This window comes from Protomyctophum parallelum, assembly GCF_964188405.1.
Source record: "Protomyctophum parallelum genome assembly, chromosome: 10".
In the NCBI taxonomy this organism is placed as follows: Eukaryota; Metazoa; Chordata; class Actinopteri; order Myctophiformes; family Myctophidae; genus Protomyctophum; species Protomyctophum parallelum.
Genome location: NC_139704.1, coordinates 5,342,806 through 5,360,303, shown reverse-complemented (window position 1 = coordinate 5,360,303; position 17,498 = coordinate 5,342,806). Strand labels below are relative to the sequence as shown.

The 17,498-nt window shown below is 41.1% G+C and overlaps 1 protein-coding gene across 1 annotated transcript; it reads right to left on the bottom strand.

Annotated features, from left to right (window-relative positions):
* Positions 1-214: 214 nt before the first annotated feature.
* plek (pleckstrin) lies at positions 215-17,270 on the bottom strand. Its single transcript, XM_083775265.1, has 9 exons — positions 17,193-17,270; positions 13,775-13,930; positions 12,128-12,309; positions 11,899-11,990; positions 11,605-11,789; positions 2,870-2,974; positions 2,563-2,646; positions 1,629-1,701; positions 215-386 (listed from the first exon to the last, which is right to left on the bottom strand). Exons 1-9 carry the CDS (start codon positions 17,232-17,234, stop codon positions 247-249), a joined length of 1,059 nt encoding a protein of 352 aa, XP_083631391.1. The 5' UTR covers positions 17,235-17,270; the 3' UTR covers positions 215-246.
* Positions 17,271-17,498: the final 228 nt, after the last annotated feature.

Sequence of the window (17,498 nt, the reverse complement as noted above, 5' to 3'; positions counted from 1 at the left end):
TATGCTTTAGCTATTGAAAAATAGCAGATCTACAAGCTCATATCGCGCCACCGAGTGGCGCGATACGAGCTTGTAGGTCTGCTATTTTTTGAAAAATCGAAGAACGACTGACATTTTTAGAATCTGATCTCAGGTCAGAATGGGTTCATCAGACCAGTGTATGTCCAGTGGAAACCTCGTATATGAATCTGATCTCAGGTCAGAATGGCTTAAGTAACACATTTGAAATCCCTTTTCCACCACTGGCTACTTTCCACTTTTGGACACGGCCTGTACGGCCTGGATCCACTGCTTCCTCTCCTCGGCCGCCGCCGCCTGGAGGAAGTAGTGTCTCTCGTCCGACGTGATGATCTCGAACAGGTTGCCGTCCACCTCGTACTTCTTAGCTGGGGACGAACAGAGAGAGAGCATGCAGTGTTGACTAAATCTATGATGGGAAAATGTTCGTCGACTAACCTTTTTTTCTCTGACAAAAAAAATAATTAAAACTAAGCAATGATGATGAACTTAGACCAAAATCTATTGTCAATTTTGTTAAGAAACTAAAACTAGACTAAAATGTTAGGGAGGGACTAGTGGAGAAGAGATCCAGTAGAACTAAAATCATTTGTCATCATTTGGTTGTGCTCGGGTGTAGCGCTCTGAAAATAGCAGATCTACAAGCTGTGAGCTTGTAGATCAGAGCTTTTTTTCCCCCCAGCAGGAACAGAGTGGCATTCCGACACCCCACTGACTGCATGGCTTCCGTGTGTGGTTAGGATTAGCCAATTCTGACCTGAGATCAGATTCATACGAGGTTTCCACTGGACAAACACTGGGTCTGATGAACCCATTCTGACCTGAGATCAGATTCTAAAAATGTCAGTCGCTCTTCGATTTTTCAAAAATAGCAGACCTACAAGCTCGTATCGCGCCACTCGGTGGCGCGATATGAGCTTGTAGATCTGCTATTTTTAAATAGCTAAACCATAACATGATGCTGACACCAAAATGGGTGCCCAGTCAGAATGGATTAGGGACAGGGTTAGTAATGTGTGCGAGTCGGTATTGCGGCGTGTCGGAATAGCGGGCTTCGAATCGGAATGCCGGGGCGTGTAACCATATTCAGCATGCAACCGAAATCTGCCGTTATACGACAAAGCACCGGCTAAATACATTTTAGTCAACAAAATCAACTGTAGATGTTGTGGTCTAAAATCGTATGATATTTAATCGACCAAAACTATATAAAAACCTAAAAGTTTTCACATGACTAAAATATAAAACTAAATTACATGTTATTGAAAAGACTGTCAAAATGTGCTGTCAAAATCAACACTACTACAAAGGATGCGTTGAAATGAAGACGGAAAGGGAGCTGAAATGAACAAACCTCATGAGAAAACCTCATTCCATAATGCTAACTTATATTTAACTTATTAACTTTTTTTTGGTAAATGAATGGCCTAATTGATCACACTACATTGTCACACAAGCTTCACAAGTTTGAATCTTGAATCGTGAATTTGAAACCTTGAAAAGTAACAGTTTTGGACATATGAGGTTTCCCCTCCTGACATAGAGGTTATATAGCAGTGGTCTGTGTGTCACAGTGGGAGGACAGGGACATGCTGGGTTATCTCACTCACCATCTGGAACAAACTCCACTGCTGTGACCACAGAGCCCCGGAGATGGATGGAGCCCAGAGGATACTCCTCGCCCTGAGAGAGAGAGAGAGGGGAGGGGGGGGGGGGGGGGGGGTGTAAGAGAGAACTTTCTCTAGAAGAAATGTAGCCTTTCTCTTTCAGACATTGCATACAGCATACTGTATGTCAATGCAATCAGCATATTTCAATGCATTCAGCATATTTCATTGCATACAGCAGGGGTTCTCAACCCGTCAATGGCTGGAAAATGGAAATTTAGAGTTTACATAGTACACACAGTGCATGCATAAACTTTCCTTAATGATTCAATCTGGTTTCAGTATTCATTTATGATGTATTTTCTCTATTATAAGGTTACGGGGGTCGCGAGACATGGCCAAAGCATTCCCGGGGTCCCCAGCCAAAAACGTCGAGAACCCCTGGCATACAGCATATTGTTGTCGAGCAGCATTGTTGTCATTAACCCATTCTGACCTGAGATCAGATTCATACGAGGTTTCCACTGGACACACACTGGTCTGATTAACCCATTCTGACCTGAGATCAGATTCTAGAAATGTCAGTCGCTCTTCGATTTTTCAAAAATAGCAGACCTACAAGCTCGTATCGCGCCACTCGGTGGCGCGATATGAGCTTGTAGATCTGCTATTTTTCAATAGCTAAAGCATAACATGATGCTGACACCAAAATGGGTGCCCGTACAGAATGGGTTAAAGTCATAAATCAATGCCCCACTTGATCATACCACAGAGTCAAACTAAACTTAAGTATCAAAAGTAGATCCACAAGCTAGTTTTTAGCTTTTTAGATCTGCTACTTTTGATACTTTTTCATTTTTAATGGTGAAAATTCAATGGTTTTGGACATTGCATACAGTATTATGTACCGGTAAATGCAAAGCACATATTTATTTACCTTTGTGGGATCATAATAATGCAAGTACGCTGGGTCATCTCTCAGTGTGAACTTCCTCACCTTCCAGTTCTTCCTCTTGTGTCCCTGTGAGGTGATGACAGTTTCGCACATGCATTTTTTTCACTGAAGTAAAAGTATCAATACTGCAATGTAGAAGTACACGTAAAAGTCCGGATTTTACTTAACTTTTGCACTTCGTAAAAGTGCAAAAGTATTGGTATCAAATGGTACTTAAAGTTCCAAATGGAGGCATTGGGGGTGGTTGTCCAAAGCCAGGGGTTTTGGAGGCTTTCTCTGTGTCACTCACCTGTTTGAGTAAGCAGCCCTGTTTGATGATGTTTCCTCTGAACTCCTGCTTCAGAAGCACGTCCTCGTCACTGGAGTAACCCTCGCAGAAAAACCCACTGTCTGCCTGTGATCACACCAGATGGACAGCGAGCCGTTAGTCGTGTGCTACACACACACACACACACACACACACACACACACACACACACACACACACACACACACACACACGCACTCATTTCATGTTGTTAAATTGGTACACATCCTAGCTTGGACTGTATGTTCCTGGATTTATGTCATGACGTTATGTCCCCTGTGTGTAATTAATGCTACAGTGACTTTGTGTGTCATTGAATTGTTTCCGGTTGATAGTGATATAGATCAGTTGTTCCCAAACTTTTCAGGTCGAGACCCAAAACAGAGATTAGACGAAAGACCCAAAACAGTGGGTCTACGCATTGTGAACTACAAGCACACAATGCGTCGATTTGAGATGCATTGCAAGCATGTAGATCGAGATTGGAATTTCTTAGATTTGTTTGTAAAGGTGTAGCAATATTTAAAATCACACCTGTGTGAACTGAGTGGTGCAACTCCCCTCTCTCCCCCCCTCCTCTCCTCTCTCTGTGTCATTAGCAGGCAACAGTGCAGCACAAATACTATCTCACTCTGTTTCTGGCAAACAGCGCCCCTACTGGTAGTCAGTCATACTTGTGCTCATACATACATAGGTGAACACATTATAGTACTGTGACAATGGCCCCCAGAAATTGGCATACCCCTACCGGAGGTAGGACCAAACACAACATAGTTTTAATTTAATACAAGTAAGACGCGCAAACGCGGGAAGCGAACGCAGCTCGTAAATTGCAATAACAACAATTAGAATAAATTACTTACTTTTTTTTTCTTTTTAGTTAGTATTTTTTTTAAAGTTTTCTTGTGTGTGTGTGTGTGTGTGTGTGTGTGTGTGTGTGTGTGTGTGTGTGTGTGTGTGTGTGTGTGTGTGTGTGTGTGTGTGTGTGTGTGTGTGTGTGTGTGTGTGTGTGTGTGTGTGTGTGTGTGTGTGTGTGTGTGTGTGTGTGTGTGTGTGTGTGTGTGTGTGTGTGCTACAGCTGCGCCCTCTGGTGGCGGGCGGGTGCTGTCACAGCGGGACAGACAGACAGACACACACACAGACAGACAGACAGACACGATCTGCAGGGTCTCATAGTTAGTGCTCAGTGCGTTCGCAAATAATTTTACTGCTAAAGTGGTGAAATTGATATTTAAAGTTATACACCTCAAACGAATAATACAGCCTGTCCGTCTGGGGATTAAGGCATATAAACTCACGTAGAGTCACAATGAAAGCTCCGAGAGGTTTACAACTTGGCATACTTGAAGCCAGGACATCCCTCTACATTCTAAAAAAAAATAATGTAAAAATGAGATAGTCATTTGAACACATACCTACAATAGGTGAAAATGTAAATCTGTATAGTGTCTTCTTTACTTTGCAGTGACTCTGACATGGATTGTCATAGCAACACACATGAGGGCTTGTAGGAATGGTGAGGTTCTACTGTATCCAGCAATACCAATTGTGTAATTGTAGCTTGCATACTCGTGGAGTTATATGGCAGTAAACGTAAATTGTGTCCCAAATGGGGGGAATAAAACAGCCCTAATGAAATCGACAGTATTAGTTAGTGTGGTTGCTCTAGAGTCTAGCAACACACTATTGTTCTCTGTCCGATATTTATTTGCCAGCAAGGTGCTTTTTGAGGGAGGTTTAATGTTTTTTTTGTTCAATGTTTCTTTTAAAAACGCTATTGCCAATGAAGGGAACATTTGCATATTGTCCCTCATTACGTCATATTGTCTCTTTATTGTTAATGGCATTTAATGTGTTGGCACTGTTTTACATCACCATTACATCACCTAATCAACAGGAGTTAGACTTTAATATATTAGCCCCCCTCACTTCACACAGTGATTTTTGTTAACTTTTGCACAACAGAAAAGTGAAGCTTTTTGTCATATGCTTCACACACTGTTGTCACTGTTGTCATGCTTCACATGACATCACAATAAAGAATACAAACGGTGAGACGGAATTCAGTTCCCAGGTCCCTATGCTTTGTGACTCGCGCCAGTGCAGCCACACTTCCAATTTCCCAGAATTGCACCTTTCTAGTTTTATTTTGACTTCACTTATCAACGGTGGAATAATTATAACAACTTGACTTGAGTAGAAGTTCCAAAAATGTATGAAATGAAATCCCAAACTTGAGAAATTGAGAAAAGAATATTGCAGCTGCAACAATACTGCAGAGAAATGCAGGCCTACAATAGAACTACTGTTAGGATGGGGGTGCTCAATGATCAATGTTATCCTCTAGCAAACACCATCTAGCAAACACCATCTCGGGATTCCTGGATCTCTGCCCTCCACAATTTTCACAATTTTTATTGTTCACTTTATTTAGAAAATCAATGTACAGTACCTTTTCACATCCCTTATACAAAGCAAACGCAATCAATTCTCATATTTTCCCCATGTCCTGTGTCCCTCTTAAGTTCTAAGACAAGACTTATGGAACAATGCAATTAAAGTCATTTACCAGAATGGAGTGTGATGTACAAACATTGGATCCAAATATTTGTATCATCTGTGGTAAACATTTAGAAAAAGTAAAGAAACAAGATCCATAATGTCACAAACCCCAAAGCAGATGCAATGGTGCTCAACAGAGAGATGATGATGATGATGAAAACCCTGGCTCCAAATACAGAAAATACACTTTCCTTCAAATTAAAGATATCTTATCGTGTATCAATGATACATGATAAGATATCTTTAATTTGATCTTTAATCTTGTTGCTGATCAAACTACACCAGTCAGAACAAGTTGCAAATGTTGAGAGTGAGAGTATGCCTGCACCCGTCTCATCAAGAAGACTGAATAAGGTTGATAATAGTAACGGAGACAATGAGGAAGGTTGATGAAGTTGTATTGCCGGCTCCTCTTGTATTATATAAACGTCATAAAAGCTACCTTAAACCTCTAAAGGAAATAAAGCTGTATAAATGTTCACCTATTTTAATTGAATTAAATGAAAGTGATGACACTAAACTAAGCGTTATGATGACATACTGAAGACAGACACATGGTCCATGATTTTCTTCATCAATATATCTGAAGCTCTACAGCTCTGTTTTTTTCTTGCTTCTATCAGTGCATATTCCATGGGCACACTTTCAGAGCATACCACATCAGACCTTTCAGCTCAATCTACAATTAAAATTGCAATGTACGGTATGAGATTTTCCTTCAGTTTCCAGGATCTGTATTTAGACCATCATCACATCTTCCTCAGAGCTCAGTCTTCATTATGTCATTATAACTCCCAGTCAGAGGTTATATACTGTATTGTATGATATTTATCTTCATACGATCAGGTTACGAGAGCATAGTGTTGGTATATGGAGCCAGGGTTTTATGAACATCATCATCACTTCTCTGTTGAGCAACATTTAGTGTTGAAGGTCTTCTACTGCGGAGGTTTTGACATTATGGACCGTGTCACTTTCCTTTTTCTATTTGTATTTGGATGTTTTTTTAACCATGTTGTTTACTATGAAAAGTTTGAAAACATAAATGTCCTGTCAGTCAGTTAGTCACCTTGTGACATCACGTGACATCATCAGGGATGGAGAACCCTCATCAATATTAAGCCCATATATAGGAATGCCCTGATTGATGACATCCCTAATGTCATCAATATTGGCCATGCAGCAACTCTACATCTGACCTCAAACGTTTAGATCTCCATAAATGGAGCTGACCCTGTTGAGCTGACATTCCATATTGTATGTCGATCTGACTCCCCATGTCAAAGCGCCAGCGCTCGCCCACGCAGTCTGCTGTCACCCAGGCCGATGCGTGCGCGTGACCTCGCCCCTTTTCTCGCCCTAAGGTCTACAGTGTCAGGGTTCTACTGTAGTCAATGGCTACTGGACATGCTCTGTTAGTATGTTACACTAAATGGAACTTAAAGCTAGGTCAGATAGCTACTTGATTTGCCATTATTCCAATCTTTTCATATTCCAAAATATTTGCTTTATGAAGAAAGCCATAGGCAATACATTGCAGATGTGGTGGAGCTAAATACAACTTTACCTTAAAGGACAACTTTAGTTTTTTTCAACCAAGGTTCATGTTTTAGGTTGTTATTAGAGAAAGTAAAAGGTGAATGTAAATTTTCTTTCATTTTCTGCTTTCTTTCGTTTTAGGGATTTTAGCTGTTTTTGACAGGGGGGCGGGGGCATTCGAGCATGGGGCTAAATATGTATTTTTTTACAGAATTGTATGGCGATTAATTTTTTTATTATTTACTATAGTCCTACTAGACCCCAATAAATTACATTTGGCCACAAAAGATCACAGGATCTATTGAATGTGACAAACTGACATATTGAGCCTATACACACAGTATAAGCCTTCCCCCAGTAGGCTACCTTCATATTCAGTAGATCCTGTGATCTTCTGTGGCCAGATGTAATTTCCTGGGGTTTATTAGGACTATAGTAAATAATAAAAAAATAAATCACCATAACATTTTGTAAAAAAATACATATTTAGCCCCATGCTCGAATGCCCCTGCCCCCCTGTACAAAAAGAGCTATAATCCATAAAACGAAAGAAAGCAGCAAATGAAAAAAAATTAACACTCATCTGTTACTTTCTCTAATAACAAACTAAAACATGAACCTTGGTTGAAAAAAACTAAAGTTGTCCTTTAACTCATCGATTGCGCAAAACGCTCTAAAGCGTTTTATTAATATCGAACGCCGTCTGCGCATAACGCTCTAAAGCGTTTTATTGGTTTTTTTTATGATTAATGTGCTTCATATTTATACGCGCCCGGACAACATAGAAAGTAACACCGATGTCTCTAGGAAGGTCCTCTTATGTGATCCGGGAGTTAAAAGCCCCCCCCTCCTGAAAAGAGGTCTGGTCTATGCTGCATGCCGTATCCATTACGACGTACTGGAGGCGGCCTCGCCGGCATGCACTGCATAGACCAACGCAGATGTCAAGGGGATCTAAAATGGAGGTACCCATGCTAGTGTGTGTGTGAATACACTTGATTCCCCTCCCCTCCTGTTTCTACATGGTTTCTCCCGAGGCAGCAATGTAGCCCCCCCCCTCTTCGTTTCGGATCGTCGCATTTCAGTTTCAGTCCCCCCCCCACTCACTTACCCACTGTGGCTGTGCCTCGAACTGCCTTTCACCGCTGCTTGCCTGCTTCGTCCTCTCATTCTCGGAAAGAAATAGCCCTCTGCCCGACGTTACTAGGAGAGATCACCGCCGTGGAACCCCCCCCAGGCCCGCGTTGTGATCGCTTTGCATCTCTCTCATTCTCGGAAAAAGGATATAACGCCTCCAACTGCAACCGCCGCTTCGTCCTCTCATTCACTCGGAAAAATAGCCCTCTGCCCGACGTTACTAGGAGAGATCACCGCCGTGGAACCCCCCCCAGGCCCGCGTTGCGATCGCTTTCCACCTCGTCCTCTCATTCTCGAAAAAAGAGAGCCCTCTGCCCGTATATAAGAATAATCTGCAACGGTCGCCATGTCATAATGATACGCGAAACGAATGACGTATTATGAGAGAGATGATCAACTGGCCGCTTTATATGTCTTGACCACCCATGTTTGGGCAAATAAGCCCGTATAGCGATTCTCGACTCGACACCGTGGATCACCATTAGCCATAGAGCCTTCGCCAGGCAACACTATCCGTACTCCGTAGTGTGGTTGTAACCGACTTTTTATTCATTATAATTGCAGTGATAAGACCGCAATGAAGGCGTCTGCGACGTAATCGACCCGTTTGTAATGTACAGTATAACGAATACACATTGATTAGAGTCTCTCTCTCTCCTCCTTTCCACCGCTTATCTCTCCTGAGGTTCTTTGCCCCAGAACATGTCCAGACATGTCTGTCAACAACGACTAACGTGTCTCACCGTTACACAATACACTATAGTTCTGAAACGATCGGAAGGTAGACTGGCTGGTACACTGATCAAGACATGTGTTGCCCCCCCCTGTTACTGAGACAATTTCAGATATGTCTATAGTATGTACATGTCGCTATATGCCTTGTCTAAAATACTATTTTTCAGAGAGGATTTCAGAGAATGAAGGACCTGAAGAACTATTATTCACAAAATAAGGCCTATAGCGACATGTACATAATATATACCGTATGAAACAGAAGACTCTCTGCTTTCATAAGAAAAAAACTAATACTGTAATAATAATAAAAATCACACCCCTGTGAAGTGAGCAGTGCAATGTTGCACAACATTGCACTGCTCACTTCACAGGGGTGTGATTTTCATTATTATTACAGTAGAAGTATTTTTCTTATGAAAGCAGAGAGTCTTCTGTTTCATACGGTATATAGTATGTACATGTCGCTATATGCCTTATTTTGTGAATATTTAGTTGTCAGTTCCTTGTCTTGTCTAAAATACTCTGAGGATTTCAGAAAATGCATGGACCTGAAGAACCATTATTCACAAAATAAGGCCTATAGCGACATGTACATATGATATACCGTATGAAACAGAAGACTCTCTGCTTTCATAAGAAAAAAACTAATACTGTAATAATAATAAAAATCACACCCCTGTGAAGTGAGCAGTGCAATGTTGCACAACATTGCACTGCTCACTTCACAGGGGTGTGATTTTCATTATTATTACAGTAGAAGTATTTTTCTTATGAAAGCAGAGAGTCTTCTGTTTCATACGGTATATAGTATGTACATGTCGCTATATGCCTTATTTTGTGAATATTTAGTTGTCAGTTCCTTGTCTTGTCTAAAATACTCTGAGGATTTCAGAAAATGCATGGACCTGAAGAACCATTATTCACAAAATAAGGCCTATAGCGACATGTACATATGATATACCGTATGAAACAGAAGACTCTCTGCTTTCATAAGAAAAATACTTCTACTGTAATAATAATAAAAATCACACCCATGTGAAGTGAGCAGTGCAATGTTGTGCAACATTGCACTGCTCACTTCACAGGGGTGTGATTTGTATTATTATTACAGTAGAAGTATTTTTCTTATGAAAGCAGAGAGTCTTCTGTTTCATACGGTATATCATATGTACATGTCGCTATAGGCCTTATTTTGTGAATAATGGTTCTTCAGGTCCATGCATTTTCTGAAATCCTCTCTGGTGGGCGCAAGCTGCATTCAACAGCCAATTACTGACAAACTATACATGGGACCATGTGTATTTGTTTTCCTCCTAAAAGTAGACATTCAGGGCTTTCATGCAGTGTGTAGTATGTATATGATATTATTTGTGTTCATTTTTATATCTGTCTGTCAATGTCTGTCAACTTCAACCTTCCATATCTCTGCTGTTTTTTCAAAAGAGCAGCGTGCAGCGAAAAGCAGGTTTTAGAAAAAGGTTCATATCTCCAGAATGGAAGATGGTAGAATCATATTATTTTTTTTAAATTGAAGTGGACTAGTTTGGCGTTCTTTTGATTTATGCGATGTGCGATGTGCTATAAGAGGCCCCTCGCTGTGGGCCCCTAAAAAGTTAAAAAGTCCAATGTTAATCGTGTAGCACAAGCAATCCTGAGTAGAATTTCAACAGTTAGCAATCAATGTGTTAAGCAAACATGTTAAATGATTATATCAACCCTACATGAATGAATGACGTGCTGGTATGAGGATAACATTGAGCATTGGGCTTGGTTTCCCTCATCCAGGTGTGTTAAATAATAGTTAGGTAGTTCTATTGTAGGGCTGCATTTATCTCTGTAGCCTACTATTGTTTAAGCTGCATATATACTTTCACAATTTCTCATTTGTGACATTTCATTATTTTAGGGACTTCTACTGAAGAAAGAATTTGTTATAATTTCCCCACCCTTGCATAAGTGAAGTCAAAATAAAACTAATCTGTTTGATACTGTAGATTTAATTTAGGACTGCTTTATTTCCTCCCATTTGGGAAACGTTTAGTGCCATAACTCCATGAGTATTCAAGCTACAGTTACACAATTGGTATTGCTCGATTCAGAAGAACCACACCTTCCATTCACTCATATGTGTTGCTATGACAATCCATGTCAGAGTCACTACAAAGTAAAGAAGACACTCTACATAGATTTACATTTCCGCCTTTTGTAGGTATGTGTTCAAATGTCTATATCTCATATTTACATTCACATATTGACATATTCTTTTTTTAGAATGTAGAGGGATGTCCTGGCTTCAAGTATAACAAGTTGTAAACCTCTCAGAGCTTCCATTGTGACTCTACATGAGTTTATATGCCTTAATCCCCAGATTGTATTTTTTGTTTGGGGTGTATAACTTTAAATATCAATTTCACCACTTTTGCAGTAAAATATTTTTATACAAGAATCCATTTCATGTCTGGGAGACCTTAGAGATGAGGAAAAACCATGTTGTGTTTGGTCCTACCTCCGGTATGGGTATCTCGAAAACTAAAGCACTTTTTGACCGTTCGTCACAGGACTAATAGGTGAACACTATTACATTACTGTTCCTTGGAGTGGTTGCACCACTCAAAAATAATAATATAAATATTACATTTATTTTATGTAGGAAAATAGATTTTTACTTGATTTTCACTTGTTTTTGTTTTTTTTGTTGTGTAGGAAACAGTGGTACTGTATAGATAGATTCAGATCATAATTACAAAGAAGTAAAGGGCGTCTGGCTGGTCCAACAGGACGGACTGCGCTCCTCCCTCTGCGCCCTGCTTGGACAGTTCGCCCGCTGGTTGGAGGAATCCCTCGTTCATGAGGCCTGTAGCCAACATGAGGGCCTCCGGCTTGTTCCTCGCTTTGCCCTTCGAAATCAGCCACTCCACCGCTGTGGCACCTGTGTGTGTGTGCAAGGTGGAGAGAGGAAGGGAAGTGATTTGTAACTTAATCGACCACGTACGAGTGCCGACTGTGAATAGACATGGGAGAAGTGGTGCGCATATTACCGGTGAAGCAGTGGTTGTAGACTTTCTTCTCCTTCTCCAGTTTCAGTTCTTTCACTCCGTTATCCTGGTCTTTCATCAGTAGGTACAGCTCGCTGAGGAAGCAAAAGTTTGCGATTTTACAGTCGGGATGCATTTTTGTCTGTCCTGCCAAAGCACATCAAGATACAAATCAAAATCAAACGGCCCGGCCCGGCCCGGGAGGCTGGTGTAGCATTTTGACAGAACCTACTTAAGGTTGACGGAGTCGGGCAGGCGAATGGAGCGCCTCGTGGACTTCCTGGCGAACTTCTTCCCGCCCGCCAGGCAGGTCATGGCTCGCTTGAGGTCTTTGACCCAGGACTCTCTCTCTTCCACGTGCGTCGCCTGGAAGAAATGGTCCTGCTGCTTCTCTGTGGTGATTTTGAACACCATCTGAAAACCACCTAAAAAGTTAGACGGCTGTCGCATGCGCATATCGCTGCAACGTTGCGCCCACATGCTCTACTTTTTGTCTGTCTGTGGAAATTAAATTACAATGACCCAGATTAGCATAGAAACTGCCAACGATAGAAAACGGTTGATTGTGAGATCGATAAGGAATCGGGATCAAGAAGCAGGATCGATAATGGGATCGAAATCGATTCAAAAATAAAATGCAATAGAAGGTATGCACATGCATAAAGTCAGTGGCAAAGTGAGTTAACGCGTTCACATAGGACCTTTCTGTTTGGATGTACAGTATGTGCTGTCAAGGCCAGAAAGTAGTTTTTTGCCACTCACACTCAGTAGGCGTTCCTGCATAACTTAAGGGTATGATGATGATGTCACGTGCATATCCTCTATTCCCATCCGTATTTTGCGGTAGGATGTAACATCTGACGATATTGCAAAGCAGATGTATTGTAAATCACCTTGAAGGTTTGTCTTGGGGTTTCACACGGATAAGATGAAAAACATACCAAAAATGTGAATTCTTTGCATGTAACTTTTACTGCCTTGCAGTACGGCATCTTCCATAAATACGCATCCACTTAAACCATATTGTGACACATCATGTCCCAGACTCTTCTCCTGTCTGGATCCTAAACTATGGTATGAACGTGCCATCGTAGTCTGAAAACTCACCTCTTCAGACTCCATCTTAGCCTGTATCACTTGCCGTAGGTAGCACTTGCACTAGCCTCGACGACCTTACAGGCGTATGCAAAGGTTAAACTTATGTAATTTAGATGGCATTTTATGTACTGTAGACATGGCACTCTATAATGTAGCTTCACTGTACAGATAATCTACTGTTAGACAGATATTGGGTTCTTCTGCTTGCTTATGATACTTGATGACCATTTCTATGTATTTGCTGTATTACCATATGATGTTCTTGCTTAAAGATGGAGTGCCACAATTTTTCAATTTTTCCAGTTTTTCATGTGTCTATGAGGTGACAGTACTTAATTAGACAGACTGGAGTTGTTTTTATGTGCAATTGTGTATTGACTTTGTATTTAGGGTTTCTTCCTGGAGGCTGAACCCTTGACAGTCAAACGGGCCAATGAAGTAAACGGTAATATTGTGACACCACACTATCAGCCCCTCCCCTAACCCCTCCCCCTTTATCATACAACTACAGCTGTGGGTGCGGCTTCAGTTCAGGTGGATCACCACCCATCACCACCCACCAGGCAAACCAGGCATACTTAATGAACTGGTGGGCGTGTCCACATAAAAGCATGATTTTAACAAATACGGTACACTTTTTGGAAAAAGTTCTTCCCCCTTATATTGTAATAATACCTGATGATCATGTTTTAGGGTGGAAAAAAATGGTGGCACTCCATCTTTAATGTAAGTCGCTGGATTAAGAGCGTCTGCTGAATGCCTAAATTGACATGTTTCTTACCGTCCGCTTTCCGAAATCTTGGCAGGGACTGGTGAGGGTTGCACCCTTCAGTGGGATCATTCCCTTGGGAGAGTTGTCAGTCTTCTTCTTATAAAATTCCACCCCGTCTTCAGAGAGTACCACCCACACCGCCTTCCAGGAATTCAGCACTGTACCCTGAGGGGGCGGCAATGGCACAGATGGTTAACGGAAAGTGATGGAAAACGAAAGATTGATACAGCTGCCACAGGGTCAAATTAGCCATTGGGCCGGGGCCCAGGGGCCCCTTCAGGGAAACTGGATTGTGCTGTACTGGGTTTGGGGCTCCCCGGGGCCCTTCATTAGCCGTTGATTGTGTTAAATTTAGGTTTGAATCCACTGCAGTGCATCTGGCTTTTGTCTACAGTATATGCCAGTGGTTCCCAAACTATTTAGCTCGAGACCAAAAAGATAAATGGGTCTTCCATCCGGGGGAGTCAGGTTAGGGATGCTGGGTTTCAAGTGGTTAAAAGTTATTTTTAATCTGTCGTAATGGAAGTTTTCCTCGTCGTGACACATACTTTATCTTGGGGGGGGAAAGATTTACATATTATTTTCCTACCATAGTATGGCATAAATGTAAGGTTCTACCACTGACATACAGTAGCGTACTTATTAATTACTAACGTACTGTAACTGTACTGTAACCCAGAACCATTTCCATGTCTTTTTCTCTATATACATTTTTTATTATAACCAGAACCGGAAGGTAGCCTACTTCATAAATTATAAAATACAAAAATACAATAGAATTAAATAAATGAATAAAACAACATGAAATTAGCTCATCTACAACTTGAGCATGTGTAGATCAGCTACTTTTTCCACTATTTTTGAATACGTGCCAGTTCTGAATGTGGGATTAGTGGGCTACTACTTCCTGAGCAGGGCCCAAATTAGCTTCTAGGAACCTTATCTGAACCCAGCCGTAGTGCATGGCAGTGTTCATCTATCTTATCTACCTTATCTGAAGAACCCAGCCGTAGTGCATGGCAGTGTTAATTTATCTTATCTACCTTATCTGAACCCAGCCGTAGTACATGGCAGTGTTCATTTCGTCACCTAAAACTATAACGAGAAATGTTCAACCTTTTTTCACTGACCAAAACGAAATAAAACTATGATGACTAAAACTAAGATTAAATATATTTACAATTTTGTCAACAAATACAAACTAGACTAAAAAAGGACTATAGTGGAGAAGCTCCAGTAGAACTTAACCCATTCTGACCGGGCACCCATTTTGGTGTTGGCATCATGTTATGCTTTAGCTATTGAAAAATAGCAGATCTACAAACTCATATCGCGCCACCGAGTGGCGCGATACGAGCTTGTAGGCCTGCTATTTTTGAAAAAATCGTAGAACGACTGACATTTTTAGAATCTGATCTCAGGTCAGAATGGGTTCATCAGACCAGTGTGTGTCCGGCGGAAACCTCGTATGAATCTGATCTCAGGTCAGAATGCGTTAAAAGATACGTTGTTTTGTAGCGCTCAGGCTCTGAAAATCGCTGTGACGCGTTGAGCTTGTAGATCGGTTATTTTCAGCATATAACCAAGTGTGAAAACAGGATTCACTACACCATCAAGGCCCGCCGTAATACATTATTGTCAACAAAATCATTCTGTAGATAAAACCTAAAGCATTTCAGATGATTTAAATATGACTAAAACAAATTGGAATTTTATTCAAAAGAGTAAAAGACTAAAACTAAATAAAGATTAGCTGTCAAAATCAACACTAGTGCCTGGAAACAAACCCTCAACCCATGGAATATGTTAGAACCATAGACTGTAAAAAATATGGACAAAGCGTTCGCCGGGTCTAACATGGACGTAAAATGAAGCCTGTTATTCCTGCACTGTAAGTCGCCATCTTTCTAGATCCGTTTGGTACCAGCTGGCCATTGGCTGGCTCCGTTTTGGACCAGCTGGCCATTGGCTGCCCAGACAACGAGGCGGGACTTCCCCCCTTCTTCTCCGTTGGTTTTTATTTTGACTCGAGTGGGAGGGGAATCCCGATCATAGACTGTAACGGTAGCCACGCCCCTCAGAACATACGCGATGTTTTTTTTTCTTTATGGTCCTTTTTTTAATTAATGGGACCATAATTTTCCAAAAAGAATATTATGACATTAGAAATGAGACTTTAAACTAGTGACTGGAAGAAGAAAGTATTCATGACCATGTTTATTAAGGTAATACAGTCTAGGTGAAGTTGGGCCAAAATACATGGGCCTCTATGGAGCTATGGGGCTTTTTGGGTCCAGTCCAGCGCCACAACAGGCCATTATATGAACTACCGATTTCAAATGAGGCTTCACGAAATATCTGGCTGACTGCCCCCCTGGTTAGAACTGAAGGCACAACACGGTTCACTTCATTACTCTAGTCGTCACAAAAGACACATTGATCTACGGCAGCATATCGACAATTAAGCAAAGCGAGAGCGCAAACTGATCAATCTGCTGTTGATCAGCTAACCGTGCATCAGTGGTGGAAAGTAACTAGTACATTCACTTCAGTACAATTTTGAGGTTTTTGTACTTTACTTGAGTATTTCCAATTTCCAATACTTCTACTCCACTACATCTCGGATCCAAACATTGTACTTTAGTTGCTAGTTACTTTGTAGATGTTGATTATTATTACAAAACATACAGTAACCACTTCAGCCCTACATACATTTTGGCCATTTGAAAAATTATCTACTGTACAAGCTCACAATGTGTGTCCTTGTAGATTGGCTATTTTCAAAATATTTATTTTAAAACATTTGAAAACCCTGAGTACTTTTACTTACTTTTGGTATAGTAGCCTACATATTGATGCCAAAACTTGTGTACTTTTAATCAAGGTCATTGAATTCCAGAGTCTGACTTTCACTGTGGTACTTTTACTTTAACTCATTCTCACCGGGCACCCATTTTGGTGTTGGCATCATGTCGTGCTTTACCTATTGAAAAATAGCAGATCTACAAGCTCATATCGCGCCACCGAGTGGCGCGATACGAGCTTGTAGGTCTGCTATTTTTGAAAAATCGAAGAACGACTGACATTTTTATAATCTGATCTCAGGTCAGAATGGGTTCGTCAGACCAGCGTGTGTCCAGTGGAAACCTCGTATGAATCTGATCTCAGGTCAGAATGTAAAACATTTGAACACTTTTTTCCACCACTGCCCTGCGTCCACGTTCTAGTCTAAACAACCCTGTCATCCTGTGAAATAACAAGTTTTGACCGTGAGAACCACAGCCGTATTATTGTGAAATAACAAGTTTGACCGTGAGACCACAGCTTATTATTGAAGTGGAAAGCCCATGTTCTGAGAGTCCTTCTTAGGCTACTAATGACCCAAGTCTGGGTAGCCTATATAAATAACAATTGTACATTTTCTTACCTTTTTGACTAAGTATCCCTCTTTGATCTGTTTTGGCTCCATGGTTGCAGGTTGTCTGGGTACTGTAACACAGCATGCAAACACGTCACACACACATGCAGTGGTTTAGGGGAAGTTGCTGTTGTGGTGTATGACACAATATACTGTAGGCTGTTGAGCCAGCTTCCCCTTTGTCTGCGGTATAAATACATTTTTGGCTACCACTCAATTCTGCAATTATATTTGGTTGCCCTGCTTTGTGTGTGAGCAAATTATTTACTGTACTGCTGTAGGCCTACGGCCTACGCACATTTCGTTGTACAGTAT